This window comes from Puma concolor, chromosome C1, assembly GCF_028749965.1.
Source record: "Puma concolor isolate L17-30 chromosome C1, mPumCon1.1.hap2, whole genome shotgun sequence".
Classification (NCBI taxonomy): Eukaryota; Metazoa; Chordata; class Mammalia; order Carnivora; family Felidae; genus Puma; species Puma concolor.
In genome coordinates this window covers 19,331,777-19,351,928 of record NC_141674.1, presented here as the reverse complement: position 1 = coordinate 19,351,928, position 20,152 = coordinate 19,331,777, and the positions used below count along the sequence as shown (strand labels likewise).

General features: G+C 44.8%; 1 protein-coding gene across 3 annotated transcripts in view; it reads right to left on the bottom strand.

Annotated features, from left to right (window-relative positions):
- Window positions 1-18,650, bottom strand: part of MTFR1L (mitochondrial fission regulator 1 like) — a 44,255-nt gene extending 25,605 nt beyond the window's left edge. Inside the window, exons 1-7 of one of the 3 annotated variants that reach the window (XM_025933073.2) lie at window positions 18,506-18,649; window positions 15,318-15,461; window positions 14,701-14,805; window positions 11,834-11,943; window positions 11,403-11,614; window positions 9,877-10,198; window positions 386-1,401 (exon numbers count right to left, since the gene is read on the bottom strand). In XM_025933073.2, the coding sequence (XP_025788858.1) occupies window positions 1,296-1,401; window positions 9,877-10,198; window positions 11,403-11,614; window positions 11,834-11,943; window positions 14,701-14,805; window positions 15,318-15,341 (879 nt within the window). In that variant the 5' untranslated portion in view covers window positions 15,342-15,461; window positions 18,506-18,649 and the 3' untranslated portion in view covers window positions 386-1,295. Of the gene's footprint in view, window positions 1-385; window positions 1,402-9,876; window positions 10,199-11,402; window positions 11,615-11,833; window positions 11,944-14,700; window positions 14,806-15,317; window positions 15,462-18,505 lie in introns of those variants that run through there. The other 2 variants (XM_025933076.2, XM_086716090.1) reach the window with 2 other exon arrangements.
- Between the last annotated feature and the right edge of the window lie 1,502 nt (window positions 18,651-20,152).

Genomic DNA, 20,152 nt, shown 5'->3' with positions numbered 1-20,152 from the left:
GAAAAGCAACTTTTTAATAATATATGCTCTGTCACTGCCAGGGTCTCACCTGAACACCTGTGTTCTAGCCGAGATGTTATCCACCAGGTGGCAGTTTCCCATGTTGCAGGTACGCTACCTTAAAAGAGGCTCAAACAGCCCCTAGGGAGCAAGTGTGCAAGCTGTAAGATGGAACTACTTTAAGAGTTTGGGTAAAATCCCTACAGAAGGGGACAAGAGGCTCCCTACAGAAGTGTTTTTTTGTTTTTATATAGGCAGGACTTTATAAGAAAAGAGGGGAAGCCTCTTTTTACGAAACTTCACATACCTTAAAATTAACAGGAATCCTATACCCATGGGGGATGCAAGGGGTCACAACCCAGAGACAAAGAGCAGGTGCAGTATCTCTCCATATCCTTCATTTAATGTCAGGTAGTGCTTCAACCCACACACACACAGGATACATACCGTAGAGAAAGGGACCCGAGGGCGTCTGAGTCATGCATGGTGTGGTAGGTACAAACCTTGGCCCAACGCAAAGGAGCAGTCAAGGGCCTAGAAGAAGGATGGTACTCTTCTCTCCTCCCCATTTCTCTTTCGTACTAGGCTTAAACTAAAGTCCACGGAAGAGAAAGCATTTTCAATCAGTGGAACCCGTGAGGGCCCAGGGCCTGGGAGGGTAGATCTGGTTGTAGAGTATTACAAAATATATTTAAGAAAAAAGCAGCCCAGGCTTCCCAGCAGCAGCCCAAGTGTCAGCTGGTCCAGAGGTGTGACCCTCTATATCTAGGTATTGGACTGGGAAGGAGGAGAGGGGGGTTGCTGGGCACTGGTGTCCATTTATGATGGAGCAGCATAAGATTTTCCTTGCCCTGTCAACACATACAAATACAGCCCCCCTCCCCTCAGCCCTGCTCTGCTACAAGGAAGCCGCTGAGAGTGATAGCTGGGCACAAAGTGTCCGGTGAGACCAGTTATGGGGTCTAATGCAGTGAAGTAATAAGCCATTCACTTAGAACTGATTTTCACACAGAGGCAGGAAAAGCCAAACTTCTATCTCATCCTTTAGACTGAGACATTCCAACCTATGCATTTACCTGTAACAAGTGTCTCAGTGCAAAACATGCCTTAGCTTCTGCTAAGGTTCGAAGCAAAGGAAGCATAATCCAACTTTTCTCTTTCAGTCCAAGCTCTAGATTTCCGCAAGACCTTTGCAAAAAGATTTCTAACTGTGAGGCAGAAAGGTCTGTGGTGAGGAAGGCAGCTATTGAAGGAATTCCAGGAGCATGAGACTGAATTTGCAGAGCTGAGTTCTGTCAGTTTCCCTTTCTACTAATATCTTCTTCCTTCAGGGCAAACTTCCTCCTTAGGACCTCAGAGATTAGGACGGCAGGGTCTTCCTCCTTTAGTAAACTCCGGCTCCTACAGACAAAATCATAACTTAGATTTATTAAGTACTTGCTCTGTCTCAGGTAGTGTTCTGTGTCTTTGAATACGTTATCTCATTCAGTCCTCACAACAATCGTACAAAGTTGGTGCTATTAAAATCCTTTTTTTCAGATGAGGAAACTGAAGCACACACAGGATTATACAGTTTTGCCAGTCACTAGATACTCAGCTAGTAAGTAGCAAATCCAGAATCCAAAACCAAGTTAGCTTGTTTCTTAACTAGAATGCTTTACTATTTCCTGAAATGGCTATAGAATGTGGGCAAAGTAAAGGACTATCAACCTGGTAGAGCTGGTCTATGATCGCTAAGCTTCTCCCACGTTTTGGTGTCTTTTCTTTGTAGCATTTCTGCAGGGGAAGGGATTCTTGACTCTTGGCTATTCTTTTATTAGTTCTACAGAAAAGGTGTGCTGAAGATTTCCTACTACCCTATCTGTTCATCAGGGGAGCTCTTAGATTTTTTTTTTTTTTAATTGGAAAGAACACTTAACAAGAGATCTATGCTCTTAACAGATTTCTAAGCATATAATACATTGTCAGCTATAGGTACAATCTTTTTAAATTTATTCAGAGTGCACACGCATGTGAGCAGGGGAGAGGGGCGGGGGGTTGGGGGAGAGAATCTTAAGCAGGCTCCACAATCAGCACAGAGCTTGATGCAGGGTTTGATCCCATGACTCTGGGATCATGACCTGAACTGAAATCAAGAGTCAGAGGCTTAACTGACTGAGCCGCCCAGACACACCGCAATCGTCTTTTTTAATTAAAAAGGTTTTTTTTTGGTTTTTGTTTTTTTTTACCTTTTGACACCTTTCACCTAGTTCTCCCATCTCCACTGCAGTCTCTGGCAGGCACTAGTCTGTTCTTTGTATCTATAGGCTTGTTTTTTGTGTTTTATTTATTTATTTAATTTATTTATTTATTTATTTATTTATTTATTTATTTATTTATTTTATGTTTATTTTTGAGACAGAGAGACAGAGCATGAACGGGGGAGGAGCAGAGAGAGAGGGAGACACAGAATCGGAAGCAGGCTCCAGGCTCTGAGCCATCAGCCCAGAGCCCGACACGGGGCTCAAACTCACGGACCGCGAGATCGTGACCTGAGCTGAAGTCGGACGCTTAACCGACTGAGCCACCCAGGCGCCCCTGTGTTTTATTTTTTAATTTAGACTCACATATAAGCTATCATACAGTATTTTTCTTTCTCAGTCTGGCTTGTTTCACTTAGCATAAATGACCTCAAGGCATCATATTGCTGGATATAGCAAGACTTCATTCTTTCTTAATGGCTTAATATTGCATTGTGTATCTGTACCACAATTTCTTTATCCACTCATCCATTGATGATAGGCTGTTTCCCTATCTTGCTTTTTGTAAATAATGTTGCAGTGAATATGGGGGTGCATACATCTTAAGTGTTTTTGTTTTCTGATAATACCAGAAGTAGAACTGCTGGATCATATGGTAGTTCTATTTAATTTTTTTGACTAACCTCCATACTGTTTCTCATGGTGTATGCACCAGTTTACATTCCTACCCAGTCACAAGGGTTTCCTTTTCTCCACATCCTTGCCAACACTTATTTATTTTTTTGATAATGGCCATTCTAACAGGTGTGAGGTACATTGTGGTTTTGATTTGCATTTCCCTGATGATTAGTGATGTTAAGCATCTATTCCTGTGCCTATTGGTCATCTGTATGTCTTTGGAAACATGTCTATTGCAGTTCTCTGTCATTCATTCATTCATTCATTCAGTAAAGTAAGTAATCTCTACACCCAGCCTGGGGCTCGAAGTCACAACCCACCGACTGAGTCAGCCAGGCATCCCCTCTGCCTATTTTTTAATCAGACTGGGTTTTTGGTCTTTTTGTTTTTTGCTATTAAGTTGTAGTTCTTCATATATTTTGGATATTAACCCTTATTGGATATATGATTTGCAAATGTTTTCTCACATTCAATAGTCTGCCCTTTCATTTTGCTGATGGTTTCCTTTGTTGTGCAGAAGCTTTTTTGATACAGCCCCATTTGTTTATTTTTGCTTTTACTTTTGGTGTCCAGTTGAAAAGATCATTGCCATAACCTATGTCCTACGTCCACATGCCTGTGTTTTCTTCTAGGAGTTTTATGGTTTCAGGTCTTACATTCAAGTCTTTAATACATTTTGAGTTAAGTTTTGCATGTGGTGTTAAGACAGTGGTTGAGTTTCATTTGTTTGTATGTGGCTATCCAGTTTTCCCAGCACTATTTATGGAAGAGACTGTCTTTTCCCCACTGTATGTTCCTGGATCCTTTGTTGTAAAGTGACCATATATGTGTGAGTTTATTTATGGGCTCTGTTCTGCTCCATTGAACTGTTTCTGTTTTTATGCCAATATCATACTGTTTTATTTACTATAGCTTTGTAATAGAGCTTGAAATCAGGGAGTGTGATGCCTTCAGCTTCTTCTTTCTCAAGATTGCTTTGGCTATTTGGGGTCTTTGGGGTTCCAAATCAAATTTTAGGATTCTTTGTTCTAGTTCTGTGCAGAATGCCATTGGAATTTTTATAGCAATTGCATTAATCTGTAGACTGCTTTGCGTAGTATGGATATTTTACCAATATTAATTCTCTGAATATATATTTATTTGTATCTTCTTTAATTTCTCCCAATATCTATTTATTTGGGTCTCCTTTAATTTCTTTCCTTGATATCTTGTAGTTTTCACCTCCTTGGTTAAAATTAATCCTTGGTATTCTATTCTTTTTGATGCAGTTGTAAATGGAATTGTTTTTTTAAATTTCTCAGGTAGTCTGTTATTAATGTATAGAAATAACAGCTTTTTACTTACTGATTTTGTATCCTGCAAATTACTGAATTCATTTCTTCTAACCATTTTGTTTTTGAGTCTTGAAGGTATTCTGTGTATTATCTGCAAATAGTGACAGTTCTTCCTTTCCAGTTTGGATAGGTTTTCTTATTCTCACCTGATTGCTCTGGCTAGGACAAAGTGGTGAGTGGGCATTTTTTTCTTGTTCTGATCTTAGAGGAAAAGCTTTCAGCTTTTACTGTTCAGTGTGATGTTAGCTGTGGGCTTGTCATTTCTGGACTTTATTTAAATGTTGAGGTATGATCCTTCTATACCTGCTTTGTTGAGAGTTTTTATCACAACTGGATGTTGAATTTTCTTGAGAGGTTTTTCTGCATCTTGTGAAATGAACATAGGACTTTTATCCTTGGTTTTCTTAATGTGGTTTATCACACTGATGTGCAGATATTAGACTATCCTTGAATCCCCTGAATAAATCCCACTTGATCATGGTGTATGATCCTTTTAAGGTATTGTTCAATTCAGTTAGCTAATATTTTGTTGAGGATTTTTGCATCTGTGTTCAGGAATATTGGCCTATAGTTGTATTTTCTTCTGGTGTCCTTGTTTTGGTGTAAGGATAATGCTGGCCTTGTAAAGTGAGTTTGAAAGAGTTCCTTCCTCTTCTGTTTTTTGGAAGAGTTTGAGAATTGATATTCTTCTTTGAATGTTTGGTAGAATTCACCCAGTGAAGTCATCTGGTCTTAGATTTTTTTCATTGGGAGGTTTTTGATTACTGGTTTAATCTCTTTATTAGTAATCAATCTGTTCAGATTTTCTATTTCTTCATGATTCGGTCTTGGTAGATTGTATGTTTCTAGGAATTCACCCATTTCTTCTAGGTTGTCCACTGTTGGCACATAATTTTTCATAGTAGTCTCATCCTTTGTACATCTGTGGTATTAGTTGTAATCTCTTTTATTTCTGATTTTGAGTCCTTTTCTTGGTGATTCTGGCTAGAGGTTTGTCAATTTTTTATCTTTTCAAAGGACAACCTCTTTCATCTTTTCTATTGCTTTTTAGTCTTTCATTTATTTCTGCTCTAATCTTTGTTATTTCCTTCCTTCTACTAACTTTGGGTTTCATTTATTCTTTTTCCTGGTTCCTTAAGGTATAAAGTTATTTGGGAATTTTGCTTCTTGATAGGCACTATTGCTGTGAACCTCCTTGTCAGAACTGCTTTTGTTACATCTCATAAATTTTGGTATATTTCCATTCTGCTGTTTGTGTCAAGGTATTTTTTTATTTCTCTTTTGGTTTCTACTTTGATTCTCAGGTTGCTTCATAGATGTTGTTTAATCTCCACATATCTGTGAATTTTCCAGTTTTCTTTGTGTAACTGATTTCTAGTTTATTTATTTGTTTATTTTTTAGCAAATAAGGTGGTTTTATTAAAGCACGGGACAGAACCCATGGGCAGAAAGAGCTGCCACTGATACCTAGTTTCTTATCACTGGAGCTGGAAAAGATGCTTGGTAGGATTTCAGTCCTCTTTGTTTTGTGGCCTACCATATGATCTATCCTGGAAAATGTTCCATGTACACTTGAGAGTGTACATTCCGTTGCTTTTAGATGGGATGTTCTGTATATATCTGTAAAGTCTGTCCGGTCTAACATCACATAAGGCTGATGTTTTCTTATTTTCTGCCTGGATGATCTATCCATTGATGCAAGTTGGGTATTAACGTCCCGACTACTATTGTATGGCTGTCTCTCTTCATGTCTGTCAATATTTATTTATACATATAGATGCTCTTATATTGGGTTCATAAGTATTTACAAATATTATATCCTCTTGGTGGATTGACCCCTTTATCATTATATAACCCCTTTTGTTTCTTACTACAATCTTTGTTTTGAAGTCGATTTTTTTCTAAGTTACAGCTACCCCAGCTTTCTTTTGGTTTCCATTTGTATGGAGTATCTTTTTCTATCTCTTCACTTTCCATCTGTGTGTGTTCCTACATCTAAAAGAGTCTCTTGTAGGCAGCACTTAGGTTTTGTTTTTTAATCCATTTAACCATAGCCTTTTTTTTTTTTTTTTTTCTTAAGATTTTAGTCCTTTTTGGGGCACCTGGGTGGCTCAGTGAGTTAAGTGTCCAACTTCAGGGCATGATCTCATGGTATGTGTGTTCGAGCCTCACATCGGGCTCTTTGCTGTCAGCACAGAGCCCAATTCAGATCCTCTGTCTCCCTCTCTCTGCTTCTCAACCCTCCTCTTTCTCTCTCTCCTAAGCATAAATAAACATTAAAAGTTTTTATTTATTCATTCATTTAATCTCTACACCCAGCATGGGGCTCAACCTCATGACCCCAAGATCAAGAGTTGCATGCTCTCCCAACTAAGCTAGCCAGCTGCCCCATTTAGCCACTGTTTTTTGACTGGCATATTTAGTCTGTTTCCATTATTGGGTATAATTATTGGGGTGCTTAAGTGGCTTGGTTAAGCATCCGACCTCGGCTCAAGTCATGATCTCGTGGTTTTGAGTTTGAGCCCCACATCGGGCTCTGTGCTAACAGCTTGGAGCCTGGATCCTGCTTCAGATTCTGTGCCTCCCTCTCTGGCCCTCCCCTGTTCACACTCTGTCTCTCTCAAGAATAAACATTAAAAAAAAAGTTATTGGTAAGTATGTACTTGCCATTTTATTGTTTTCTGGCTGTTTCTGTAGTTCTCTGTACCTTTCTTGTCTTGCTCTCTTCCTTTGTGGTTTGATGAAACTCTCTAGTGGTATGCTTATATTCCTTTTTATCTAGTGTATATTTACGTTTTTGTTTTGTAGTTAAGATGAGCCTTAAGTAGAACTCCTATCCATAAGTCTATTTTAAATTGATAAAACAGTTGCCAACTTGTTTGATCGCATTCTAAAGCTCAACATTTTTACTCCCCCTCCCCATTTTTGAGATCACATTTCACCATTTTTTCTTGCATATCCCTTAACTATTATAATCAGTTACGTTTTTACTTTTGTTTTTTTTAGGTCTTTGTTATTTTACTTTTGTGTTTTTAACCTTAACAAGTGATTAATCCACTATTTTTATTACATTTATCTCTCCAGTGAGATTTGCTCTTTTATATGTGTTCCTGTTTCTGATTAGTGCTTTTTTCAGCCTAAAGAGGTCATTTTAACATTTCTTTTAAGGCCGATTTAGTGGTGATAAACTCCTTTAACTGTCTGGGAAATTAATTCTGAATGATAACTTTGCTTGTTTGGAATTTTTCTTTTAGCATTTTGAATACACTTTCATTCCCTCCTGGGCTGCAAAGTGTTGGAAAATGTACTGAGAGTCTTACGGGGGGGGGGGGGGGGGTTCCTTTTTACATAACAAGTTATTTTTTTCTTGCTGCTTTTAGGGTCTCTTTGAGTTCATCTTATTTGGAACTCTCCAGGCCTCCTGGATCTAGACGTCTGTTTCCTTTCCCACATTAAGGGGCATTTTCAGCCATTCTTTTTTCAATAAGATTTCTGTCTCTCTCCTTCTGGGAGCCCTACAATGAGAATGTTAATCCATTTGATGTTGCCCCTTTAAGTTCCTTAATCTATCTTCACTTTTTGTTTTCCTCCTACTTGCTGCTCTGATTGGAGATATTCTATTGCTTTGTGTTTGAGTTCACTTACCCTTTCTTCTGTTCCGTCTAGTCTGCTGGTGAACCCCTCTCGTGTTTTCATTCAGTTCAGTTATTGTGTTCATCAGCTCCATGACTTGTATTTTTCATATATTTTCTTTTTGTTGAAGTTCTGTGTTCATCCATTCTTCTCCCCATCTTCTTCTCAGTTTTACATCTTTATGACCATTTTGAACTTTTTATCGGGTAAGTATCCTACGTCTGTTATCACTGAGGTTTTGTTTAATGTTTATTTTTATATTAGAGAGAGGGCAGAAAGAGAGGGAGACGGAGGATCTGAAGCTGACTGTGCAGAGCCCAGTGCAGGGTTGAACTCACAAACTGTGAGATCATGACTTGAACCGACGTCAGACACTTAACTGACTGAGCCACCCAAATGCCCCTTCCCTGAGGTTTTTACAAGAGATCTAGAATTCACAGTAAAGTATTCACATCATAAGGGAGCCATGGGAACAGAATCAACTCCAGATTGGGGTAGGTTTAAATACCTGATACATCATAAAAGAGTGTCCTAGATACCTAGAATATAGGTCCTTTAAATTACACATGTCCTTATGAAGTCATTTTACTAGGTGTAAGGGTTAACTAACATCAATCTGTCACATTTCTGAATCTTTGCTGATGGGGCTACTTTCTCATTTTTAGTTATCAATTCAGTTCTTTCTATTAAATAAGTGGGAGAAGGAGTTTGGATCTAATATGGTGAAGAGGCAAGTAACAGAAAGTTTGAGAGTCATTCTATAAAACATTGACCAGAAGAAAAAGGCATAGATCAGCTTAAAGGAAGCAGGAGCTGAATTTGGGAATGCAGGAGATCTAGGAACTGTGGGTATGACCAACCAGCGTAGGCCCCAAGAAGGGAGGTTAAAAATGACTTCCCTAAAGGATTGACTATCCAGGAAGCAATGAGGGAGTCAGTCAGCCTTTACAAGTAATTGGGGGCCAGACATACCAAGGTGAGTAACCTTCCCTTCAACAAGAACTCCAACTCAGGAGACAAACTTCATGTCCCAGCCCCCAAAAGAGCTTTTTTATCTGCATTTACAAATAGCTGCACACTCCAGCCTTTGGGGTCTGGATGTTGAACTTCAGTGTTTCAGTGCTCAGGAACCTGCATGTGAACAAGCTTCTCTGGTGCATCCCACGAAGGTAGCTCAGACTACACTTGGAGAAACACTGCAAGGTAGTGAGTCCCTCTGGCTGGAGCTCTAGGGCTTCCTCTGCGAGGTGAATTTCTCAAGGTAGGTATTTCCTAAACTCCTTCCCACCCCCACTTAAAATACCTAGGGCTCCATTCCTTGGAGGTTCTGCTTTAGCAAGTTTAAAGGTGTATTTTTAACAAATTCTGATGGGCAGCCAAGTTCATAAGTTTCAAATGGCTAATCCAGTTGGCTTGTATAAGAAGGGACCACTGTATATTTTTTAATGTTTATTTGAGAGAGACAGCGTGAGTGGGGAAAGGGCAGAGCGAAAATCCCAAGCAGGCTCTGTGTTGTCAGCACAGAACCCAACATAGGGCTCTATCCCAACACTGTGAGATCATGAGCCGAAATCAAGAATTGGACACTTAACCAACTCAGCCACCCAGGTGCCCCAGGGGACATTTTGGAATTCTCCCATCTATCAAAAACCCAGTTTGAGATACTAAAATAATTATGCAACCCTATTTTGAAGGGTGGGGCATGGGCACTTGTCACCAGCAAGAACTAAAATGGTGAAGCCCCTCTGGGGGACAGAAGTTGGATTAGATAAATCTCTACCAATGATTGAGTTAGATCACCCAACCAAATGTAAAATGTTGCTCTTTCCTCAAACCAGAGCCCGGGGTGTTATTAAGCAAGCAAGCTAGTTTTGTGAATGGAGTAAATTATAGCCACTACTGAGGACTTACTATGTAAGTTTCTACTAGACCACTAGCCAAAATGACTTAAACAGTAAATACATTACCAGAGCTCCTTATCAAATACTTACAGATCTTGGCTCTGTTTCATCCGGTGGAAGTCCTTCAGGATCCCCATCATATCTGCAAAGCTGCTGGCCTTGGACAGAGAAACACAGTCATCCTCTTCAGACGAGCTGCAGGTAGCCTTGTGTTCTGGTTTGCAACATTCAGGGCTGGCAGAACAAAGCAGGGGGACTGATGGAAGCTCAGGGACCTCTACCTCGGTCTCCTCGGTGATGTCACTAATGACAAAGGAAGTTGTAGAGTGGAATGAGGATCCAAAACAAGGTAAGGGAGAAGAGACATTTGAACTTCCTGGAGATAAGAAATCTGGCGTTAATGAAGCCGAAGCTGAAAGAGAAAACAATAGGCATGGATGGACATTGGGCTAGAACACGGCAGTAATATCTTCTCCCCACAAGCACTGCCTACCAACAACACTCATTTCCTGGGCTGACACCGTGACCTTCTGGGAGAGCCCGGGATAGTCCGTGTAAGCCAGTGGAGGATTCCTCCACTACCCTCCCCTCTCAGGATCTAAAGAAGATACAGAAGCACTGAGTTCTTCCAGTGTTCTGGGAGGGTGGAAGAAACCACCCCGTAAAGGCTTAGGCACCTAAAATCTCCCTCCCATTCTGCAGTGGGCTATGGAGTGACAGCCCTATTTCGACCAAAGCAACAGTAACAGAACCAAAGTCAGAATTTGTCCTTTCTCTAACTGGGCTAGTGCTTCTGAGTGACTGGAAGAAGTAGCGAAAACAGAATGGTGACAGTCCTCCTAGTTTCTCAAATCTTAAGGGAGAATTTCCAAAACAAAAAGATTTTTAAGTTTCATCTTTCATCAACTACTTCAGCTTGTCTCTTGGATGACAAAAATGTAGCCAACATATAAATGAAAAACTCAAGTATAATTCCTCTATATAACTGCCATATGATTTTCATGTGTTGTACCAACAGATGAAGTCATAGCTCCCAAACCTTAAGTCAACAAGGACCAGAAAAGTGAGGATGGAAGGAACAGGAGGATAAACCCTGGGCAACTGGGGCGAGATCCACATGTTGATGTTTCATGCACTAGGTCAAGACAGACTCCCGTCTATTTCCAGCGGTTCTGCCTTACAGACAGATGGAGGGATGGAGAGGTGGTCTCTGGTAGAACAAGGAAACGGAAGATAAGTGCTTAAAGGGGATAGCTCTCTCAATGGTGGGGAATGCTTATCTCTCATTAAAAATGAAAGCTGCTGGAGGGCTCACAGAATATGTGATGTTAAAGACACTTGGATGAGGGTATTGATTTTTGTGGCCAAGGGAGGGAATCTGCCTGAGGTCACAGGTAAAGTGAAGGTTTTGTTCCTAACCAAACCAGTCAGCCCCAAATGGCCAATGGAAACCATCCAAGGAGTACCAGAGGCTAGTTAGGCCTCAGAACAGCCCGAGTTTTGGGCCTATGTCCCCCTGAATCATGGACCATCATTTTCCTACCCTTATCCTGTACCAAGAGCCAGCGTAAAAGGAACAGCCTGCTATATTCTGGCCCTGACTCAGGGGCTCCTACCTGCATCGGCTGCCACTATCTTAGCAATCTGGCTGCGCAGGTGGCTCAACTCATCCTGCAGCTCTGTGGTGCGGCTTAGGGCTGGCAGGGCTGGCTTCTTCAAGGCCAGGAGCCTCTCCTCAGACCCACGCAGGTTGGGCACTGAGGCATTACGCTGCATGACAATCAGAGGGCTGGGCTTCCAGGTATGCCTCAGGGGCCGTGTGTCACTCCTGGACCAGGGAAAGACAAGTATGTCAGCAGAGACAGCCAGCCACTGCACCCCTTCTAAAGTTCCTTCACTCGTTGCTATAAGAGTAACACAGCCAGGTTCAGAGCCCACAGCTTTTGTTGCCCTCGGCCCCTCTTGAACACTCTCCCTGCTGCCTGCCACCTCATCTGGAAAGAAGCTCCCTCCCTATTCCCAGCAGACCAGCTACTGCCTCAGCTACCTGACCCGGGCATATGTCTCCTCTTCATCCGCAGCAATCCAGGCGATGTCAGCCAGAGTAGGGACTGGGGGTACATCCCTCAGACACAGGTCAGAGATGTTGGGCAGGGTCTACAGGGAAGCAAAAGTCATCAAAAAACAATTACTGAAATCATGAGGAGACTATCAAAGACTGCAAAACATATGGGGGGGGGAGCACCTAATTCAGTCCTGGGTACCAGGATGGCTTCCTGGAAACAATTTGAATAAAAGGTCAGAAGAAAATTTGTGGGATTACAAATAGCTCAGCACAACTGGACAGAGCTAAGGGTGGAGGGTGATTTGCAAGAGGCTGGAAAGTGAATAAGAGCCACTGGAGGATTTTAAGTAAGAATCAGATTTTAAAAGATTACTCTGGTTGCTGTGTGGAATATGCATGAGAGAGTGAAGAGACCAGTTTTGAGTCTGTTCTATCTTCCAAGCAAAACATGGCAGCCTAGGGTAGGACTGGGATCTGGTTTTTTGTTTTAAATGTTTTATTTTTGAGAGACAGGGAGGCAGAGAACCCCAAGCAGGTTCCACACCGCCAGCACAGAGCCCAATGCGGGGCTTAAACTCATAAACCATGAGATCATGACCTGAGCAGAAACCAAGAGTCAGACACTGACTGAGCCACCCAGGCGCCCTGGGAACTGTTTTTACATATAAAGTTTCATTGGAAAAGTTCATACCCATTCATTTATGTATTGTCTGTGACATCTTTTAAGCTGCAACTGCAGAAGTGAGTAGTTGTAACAGTAGTTATGGCCCACACATTAAAATATTTACTATCTGGTCTTTTAAAGAAAACATTCGCTGCCCCTAGGTAGAGCAAAGGAGTCTTCAGTGGGACTGGCCAGAGTTGCCTTTTAACAGAAATGGTCACTAAGAGCATCTTGCTTTCTGTGGCTGGGAGAATACAGGTGCAAGGACAACAGTCTTGTTTGTTATCAACAGGAAGTTTCTCCTGGCTAGCTCCTTATAACACCTCTGTAGCTAACTGGGATCTACACTGTTATAGCAACATTGCGTTAAGCAAACTTGGTAATTTGAATATTTAGATTTAAATAACAAGAAATGATTATACCAAAAGGATAAGAGGATTCCTTAAAATATCCCCTCAACCCAGTGAACAACAACCAGGGAACAGACCAGGCTGAGTGGATTAGGAGGTTAGGAGGATTCTGTCATGCTTTGAACATATCAAAGTGAAAGAACATGCACCTATGAAAGGATGGAACAGAACTACACCAAAACATTAATAGTTATTATATGATTACATGTAATTTATTTTCCTTTCTCCTTTTTTATTTTCCATAATATTTTGTATGGGTAATGGGTAAATTTAAAAAATAAATCAGCAAGATTCCCTTAAAGGAATTTACAACCAAATCCAGGAATGATTTCTCAAAAACCCATCTATACAGGAGTTAAATTCAGATGTTTCTGCTACAAATTGGCAGGTAGATCAGGAATTGATAGCTCCAGCTTTTAGATAGGGAACCTGGATCTCACAGGAGTGATGTGATGCTCCAAGGTTACACAGAAAAGGACTTCCACTGGCCCAGAAGTTACTGTTAAGATGGGCCACTTAGGGGAAGCCTCCATTTGTTTTCCTTTCCAGAGTGCTGCTCCACTATTGACAATTAAATGAATTAACGTCTATAAAGTACTTAGCACAGTGCCTGGCACACAGTATGTGCTCAGTAAATGTTAGCTAGTATTACTCCTACTACTCATGCCATACTCCTGCTCTGTGGGAGCCTGTGCCCTTGATTGTCCCTGCCCAGCAGCATCTGGCCAAAGGACCGAAGAGGTTATAGCCAAGTGTGGGGGCAACATCCACTGAGTCCCTACATTCCCTAGCTGTGCTTCCCTTTGTTTCTGATGCTTCAGGCAGCTAGGACCACATCCTGCCCATACCCTTTAGGCAGTTCTGGGTAACTGGCAATCTGGGTCACAGGACAGCCACTCATACCACACACTTCTAACTCCATTCTTGCCTCTAATACTATCCCTGACACCACTTCTGACTCCAAAATGAGCTACAGATTTCACAGCTCAGCATCTGATACAGAAACTCACCTCCTTCATTTCTGTTTCCACCTGGACCCATATCTTTTCAGAGAAATATTTGTCACATCTGTGTAGGCAGAATGTTTAAGTACTTGTGCCTCAGTTCCCCAAATGTATATACCTTAAGCACCTAGCCAGGAGCTGGTACTTAACCATTAGTTCTTAGAGGAGGGAGGTAGCTGGGTCTAAAGAATGCTACTTAGCTTTCCACTGCAGAAGCGGGGGGGTGGGGGGGGTACATCTCAGAGATGGGCTAGGGAAGAATCTGCTGCAGAGTGGGTGCTAAAGGCCCCAGTGGCATCAAAGATTAGGGGCACCTGGGTGGTTCAGCTGGTTAAGCGTCCGACTTCAGCTCAGGTCATGATCTCATGGTCCGTGAGTTCGAACCCCGTGTCAGGCTCTGTGCTGTTAGTTCAGAAGCCTGGAGCTTGCTTCAGATTCTGTCTCCCTCTCTCTCTGCCCCTCCCCCACTCACTCTCTGTCTCTATCAAAAAATGAATAAATGGTAAGAAATATATATATATTTAAAAAATGCAAGATTATTCATTTATAAACAGATTGGAAGTCTGACAGTTGTGGTCATAGTTTCATGTGCAATCAGGAAGGCACAGTGACCAGTATCCATTGTATGTACTTAGTATTTCTTGACAAAATGAAAAAGTGATCAGGAAGGCAACCTGCCTTAGCAACACCAAGGAGTCTGGGGCACAGAAGTAGCACCATCCTGCCACAGTCTCTGAGCCTCTACTTACCCTGCCCTTCCAGTACACTTACCTGGAAGGATGCCCGGGGACATGGCTTCAGGGGCAGGTTGGTCCCAATTCTTCTCACTACACTGCGAGCAGCTCCATGTGGCTTGTTTTGCCAGATTGGGATGGTCTAAAGCAGAGAGTGACAAGGAATCTGAGAGATGGGTCTAACTACTCTCCCATCCTACTCCCCTCTCCTTTAGCAGGGAGACTGAAGTCCCCAATGCCAGGGACACGGTGCAGTGTGGGGGTTAGTCGAGTCTCAATATGAGTTCGGGCAGGTTCCCCAGTTGCTAGTCTTCACCCTGGCCAGCCACTTAAGGGGATATTGCTGTTGCCAAGGCACTGCCAATGCTGGGAGGATCGGTGAAGGGGGGTGAGGAATTAGCTGGGTGTAGGGATCATGTAGGCTTCCCTCCCTTTCCTCTGCACCGAAAAGCAGAAACACGCTGGCTCCTTAACTGCCTCAAAGACGAGAGTTGGCTTTATCTGTGGGAGGTAGGGAAGTGGGCGTATGTGGAAGGGTCGCCTCCAGGGGAAAGGAAAAATTAACTGGAGAGTCTCAGAATTTCCTACAGAACTTCAGCAGGCCCAGGGCTCAACTCTTCCCCACCACAGACCTGCCCTGGGAATGCCCCTTACCACATTGGCTTCCATTGCCGACATTTCAACCGGCTCCTGCACTTGAAGGACAAGGCAGCTGCGGGGCAGCTCTGGGGGCTCGGGGAGGCTGGAGGCGTGACTCCTTCATATCAGGCCATCCTAAGGAACACCAGATTTCTCTTCCTGTGAAACAATCCCCACAGTGGGTACTCGATGGCCAGCACACAAGTCCCACAAAAACCAGGTCCTGCAGAGCCATGACTTATACCAAGGTAGAAGTATCAAGTCAGAAACCTTGGTATGCTCTGATGTTTCACAGGGTTTGAGAAAAACAGCCCAAGAGACTGCTTTCACCCAACAATGGCTCCAAATCCAGACCCTTAAAGGTTCTGTTCCAGACTCGTCGCATGAGCTTGGCCAACTCTGGGAGCTTTCCTGAGGCAATACAGTAAAACCTTGGTTTGCGAGCATACTTCGTTCTGGAAACATGCTTGTAACCCAAAGCACTTATATATCAAAGCAAATTTCAAGAACCATTGGCTCAGTTGCGATCATGTGATGTTCGGTGTCACTATTACCAATATTACAAGACATCACTCATTTATCAAGTTAAAATTTATTAGAAATGATTGCTCGTCTTGCGGAACACTTGCAGAACAAGTTAATCGCAATTCAAGGTTTGACTGTACTGGTAAAGATGTAAATAGACCTCTTTTGGGGGGTGCCTGGGTGGCTCAGTCAGTTAAGCATCTCACTCGATTTTGGCTCAGGTCACGGTCTCACAGTTCAACAGTTCAAGCCCCACATTGGGCTCTGTGCTGATGGTGCCAGACAGGCCTGCTTGGGATTCTGTCTCCCTCTCTGCCCCTTCCTCACTCATTCTCTTCCTCTCTCAAACATTAAAAAAAAAAAAAGGGATTCCTTTGGTAGTTACAAAGCCAAATTGTAGGTACCATCCAAACCCAGCAATCATTCTTAAAGAAGGGATGTAAAAGCCCAGCACGTGCCACCAAGCCTAGCACTGCTGGGTCCTGGCAAGGGGGAGATGTAAAACAGACAAATGGAGAATGAACAGCCAGCTCTTGCCAATCTGAATCTACTGAGCTACAGGGAAAAGATCCAAATGTTCATCCTGCTTAGCTATCTACAGGTCTTTTAGCCTCAGGCAGGCCATATAACCTTTCTGAGGGTTGGCTTTTCCAGATGTAAAGGGAACAAGAACAGCTGCCACCTAGATTATCTTAAGGATCAATGAGTGAAACAGGATTTTAAAGTACTTAATGAACTGTTAAAACAAGACACAGACGGATGGGGTCACAGCTGCTCCTGACGGTGAGCAGATGCAATCGATGGACTCATTCCCTTGTTCATCAGACACTAACAATACCCACTCTGTGCCAGGCCCTGTAGGGGCTTTGGAAGGAGTAAGACACACCCATGCTCTCACAGAACTCACAATCGGGAAGAGAAATGGGACCTGAATACATAATTCTAGAAAAGGCTGAATATCGCTGCTTAAGAAAGGTACAGTTAACAGGTGGCCAGGTGAATTCAGGCTCCTGGCCCCGCAACCTCATGGTGAGTTCAGAGGGGGTAGGAAGGGATGAAAAACAGCCACAAAAGCACAGGTCCAAGACAGGAAGTTGAGAGGGGCATAAAGAGGAGCACAGAAGGTAAACGCGGTCATGAGGGCTGGGAATGCTCAGGTGAGAAGTCACTGGGAGGCAGGGTCTGAAGGGGGGGTGGACTGAAACCTCCCTTGCAGGATTTCTCTTTCACCTGTGGGAGGGGAATTATCTATCACTCACTTTATGATACACACGGGGAAAGGAGGCTGAAGAGAGGAAAGGAACTGTCTAAGGTCACTCGGTGGGCACACCAGAAGAAAGCACTTCAAGTCTGGTCTAGATCCTGCTACTTTCTGCATGGGCTCAACTCCATACAGCTCAAGCCTTTATCAAAGTCCCGCTGTGCCAGGCTCTGGTGAATGTCAGTGCTGCCACAGGTTCCACGGAACAGTGGTTCCCTGTTGTTTCCCACTCTAGGCACTACAGCCACTTCCTCTCCAAACTTACTTCCAAAGACTCAGTTGGGCCTAACACAACAGCCAAATAGATCTTTCTAGGACACATTCCTCCTATGTTTAGCCCACCCCCGGCTTGCTATAACCAACAGGATCACATCTACACAGAATGGCCTGCGGGGCCCTCCACAATCGGGCCCAACCTCACTACACAAAACCCCAAGGCCTACAGTTGGGCCCTCGCGCACTTGACAGCCACCCCGCTTGCGTTCCCCTAACCCTCCAGCCACGCTGGCCGCCTCACAGCACTATTCCCTCCGCTGGAAACGCCAGCACCTTCTTCACCAAGCTCATCATTCTTCAGGGCTCAGATCACGCATCGCCTCCCCTTCCCTGACAGGTCCTTCCTGCCCCCCTCCCCCCCCCCCCCCAGCACCCCTCGTTTCCTTCGGAGTCCTTTCACAACAGTAATGAGGTCCCCGTGTAACGTGCTGTCTGCCGAAGGGCAGAACCTTCCCCAGGCACAGCACAGTGCCTGCCTCGTCCGCAGTGGGCACTTCGACGTTTGTTCGGGAACGAACAAGAACACGGGCTTGGCCTTCACCCCCTCCTCGTCCCAAGGGTCTTCGGCTAGACTTCCCCCGGTTCGCCGGCAACGCTGGTTGGTTCTCAGCACCTCCGCGCTCCCACGACCCCTCTCCGGGCCGCTGTCATTGCCTGTCCACACACGCTCTCCCGCAGGAGGCTCGGGGCTCCTCCAGAGCAGAGCCTGCTCTCGTCACCTCGGTACCGGGCGCCCCGCCGAGCTACAGTCCGCGTGGGCCCTAAGCGGCTGCGCTGGGGGAGCCGCTGCGGGGAGCTCGCTCGGGACACGCCTCCCCTCCCCCGCAACGTCCCGACCCCATGGGGCCAAGGTCGGCCAAGCTCTCGCTACCGGCCCTGGCGGCCCTCGGGTCCCAGAAGAAGCGAGGCGGCCGAAGTAGCCCGGCCGCCTAAGGAGCCTCTGCAATAGCTCAGCCATCGAAGACGGGCATTGAGTCCTCCCACTCCCAGCCAAGCTAGGCCGACAACATGGGCTCCCGCGAGAACTGGCGCGGGAGCAGGAGCCGCGGGCTCCGCACAACGCCTGACACTAGGCTGCGTTGACAGTCGGGCCGGGAGGCCGCGCTCCCGCCTCCCGAGCGGCACTCGGACCTAGTCTTACCTCAGACTCCAGCTCCGGGACTCACTCACCTTACGGCCCCTCCTACCACAGCCGGCCGCGCAGCCTCAACCGCCCTCACTTCCGCCGATCCGCCCCCGGAAGTGATCCTCTGCGGCTGCGCACCGGGCCGCGACCTCGCGCGCCCTCATAAGGCGGACCCTACTCCGGGCGGGGCGAGTGCGCCTTCGGCAGGGGCGGGGCGGCGGGCGGCCTCAGGTGGGGACGCCGAAGGAGGGGACACGCCCATCCCCGAGACCACGCCTGCGCTGGCCCAGCCCCTGGGAAAAGTTGACTATGCTTGGACATCCCCGCGGCCTGATTGGTCGCATCCGCCGCTGGTGTCCGCCTTCTAGGTGCTCTCCCGGGGTAGTCCCGAGACGACCTCTAGCAGCGGATGTCCGACTACGTGCCCCTCTCAGACGCCCAAATTGTGTGGCGCCTGCTGTCCCTAAGCCTACTGCAGCCTTGAGAATCCTCCACCTGGCGCTCTCCAGGCCCTCGGGACCCAGCTCTTGCCTTATCTCGCCTTGGTCCCCTTTTCACACTTCATGTTTCCCAGCCAAGACCCTCTACAGCCTTCTGTCCGGCAGGAAGAGGCCTCTTTTTGTAATGTTTTCTATTTTAGCCGTTATGTATCTCACAATCTACACAAGGCAGCTTCAGTGAGATGGTAGATTGATGGGCAAGACCCCAGAGGCATTGGGAAAGAGACCCACATTCCTTCCAGCGTCACTCACCCACTCCCTCTTTGTTCTTAAACCCTCACCGTCCTGGTCCTGGTCTTCATGGCAGCCAGGCCTGGGTCGTATGCCCTCCTGTGACCTCAGTATACAGCAGTGCCTGGCTCCCAGGCCACAGTTCTTTGGTCCCAGCTGCCAGGGACAGGCTGGCTTCATAGCGGGGACCGGTTTGGGCAGTCACACAGGGCCTCTTGCTCAGAACTCCGTGCTTGCTTTAATGCTCTGCTATCTTCCCCCCTGAAATTAATATATAACAAAATTTAAATATATATATAATTTTATATATATTTTTAAACAAGGGGCCCTGCATTTTCATTTTGCACAGGATCCTGCAAATTATATAGCTGTCCTGGCCAGAGACCTCAGAGTTGTCCACCCTGATCCTTATCATGTTTCAAATGATAAAGGTTGACTTCCAGGTCCAGCCCTCTTTCCAGGATGGCAAATTAATCATTGATTCTCTCTCCTGGTCAATTGCAGATCTTGCAGTTTCACCCCAGTTGTCTCTTCTAGGGGTGGCGGATGTCTTGGTGCTCGACCCAGATCTCCTCTACCCTGCCAGCGAATCCATCCTCCAGCTGCTGTGTTGGCTGCACACAGCTGCCCCCTTCTCTGGAAAATTGCACTTATAAGAGGGAGAAGAGAAGCTCTAACCTGCGAAGTTACTTCATCCTCCAAATCAACAACACAGGGTACAAAAGGCAGGTTCTACTCTGTGGTGTGGCTTGTGTTCCAGAACCTTTCGCCTGTGATCATTCTAGGGCTCGGATTGGAGATTCTATCCTTGCTTAACATTTTCCTTTTCCCCATTGTCATTCCTTCTTTTAATTAAAAAAAAAAAAAAAAAAAAGTTAGAGCTTTTTTTTTTCTTAAAGTAATCTCTACACCCAGCATGGGACTCAGACTC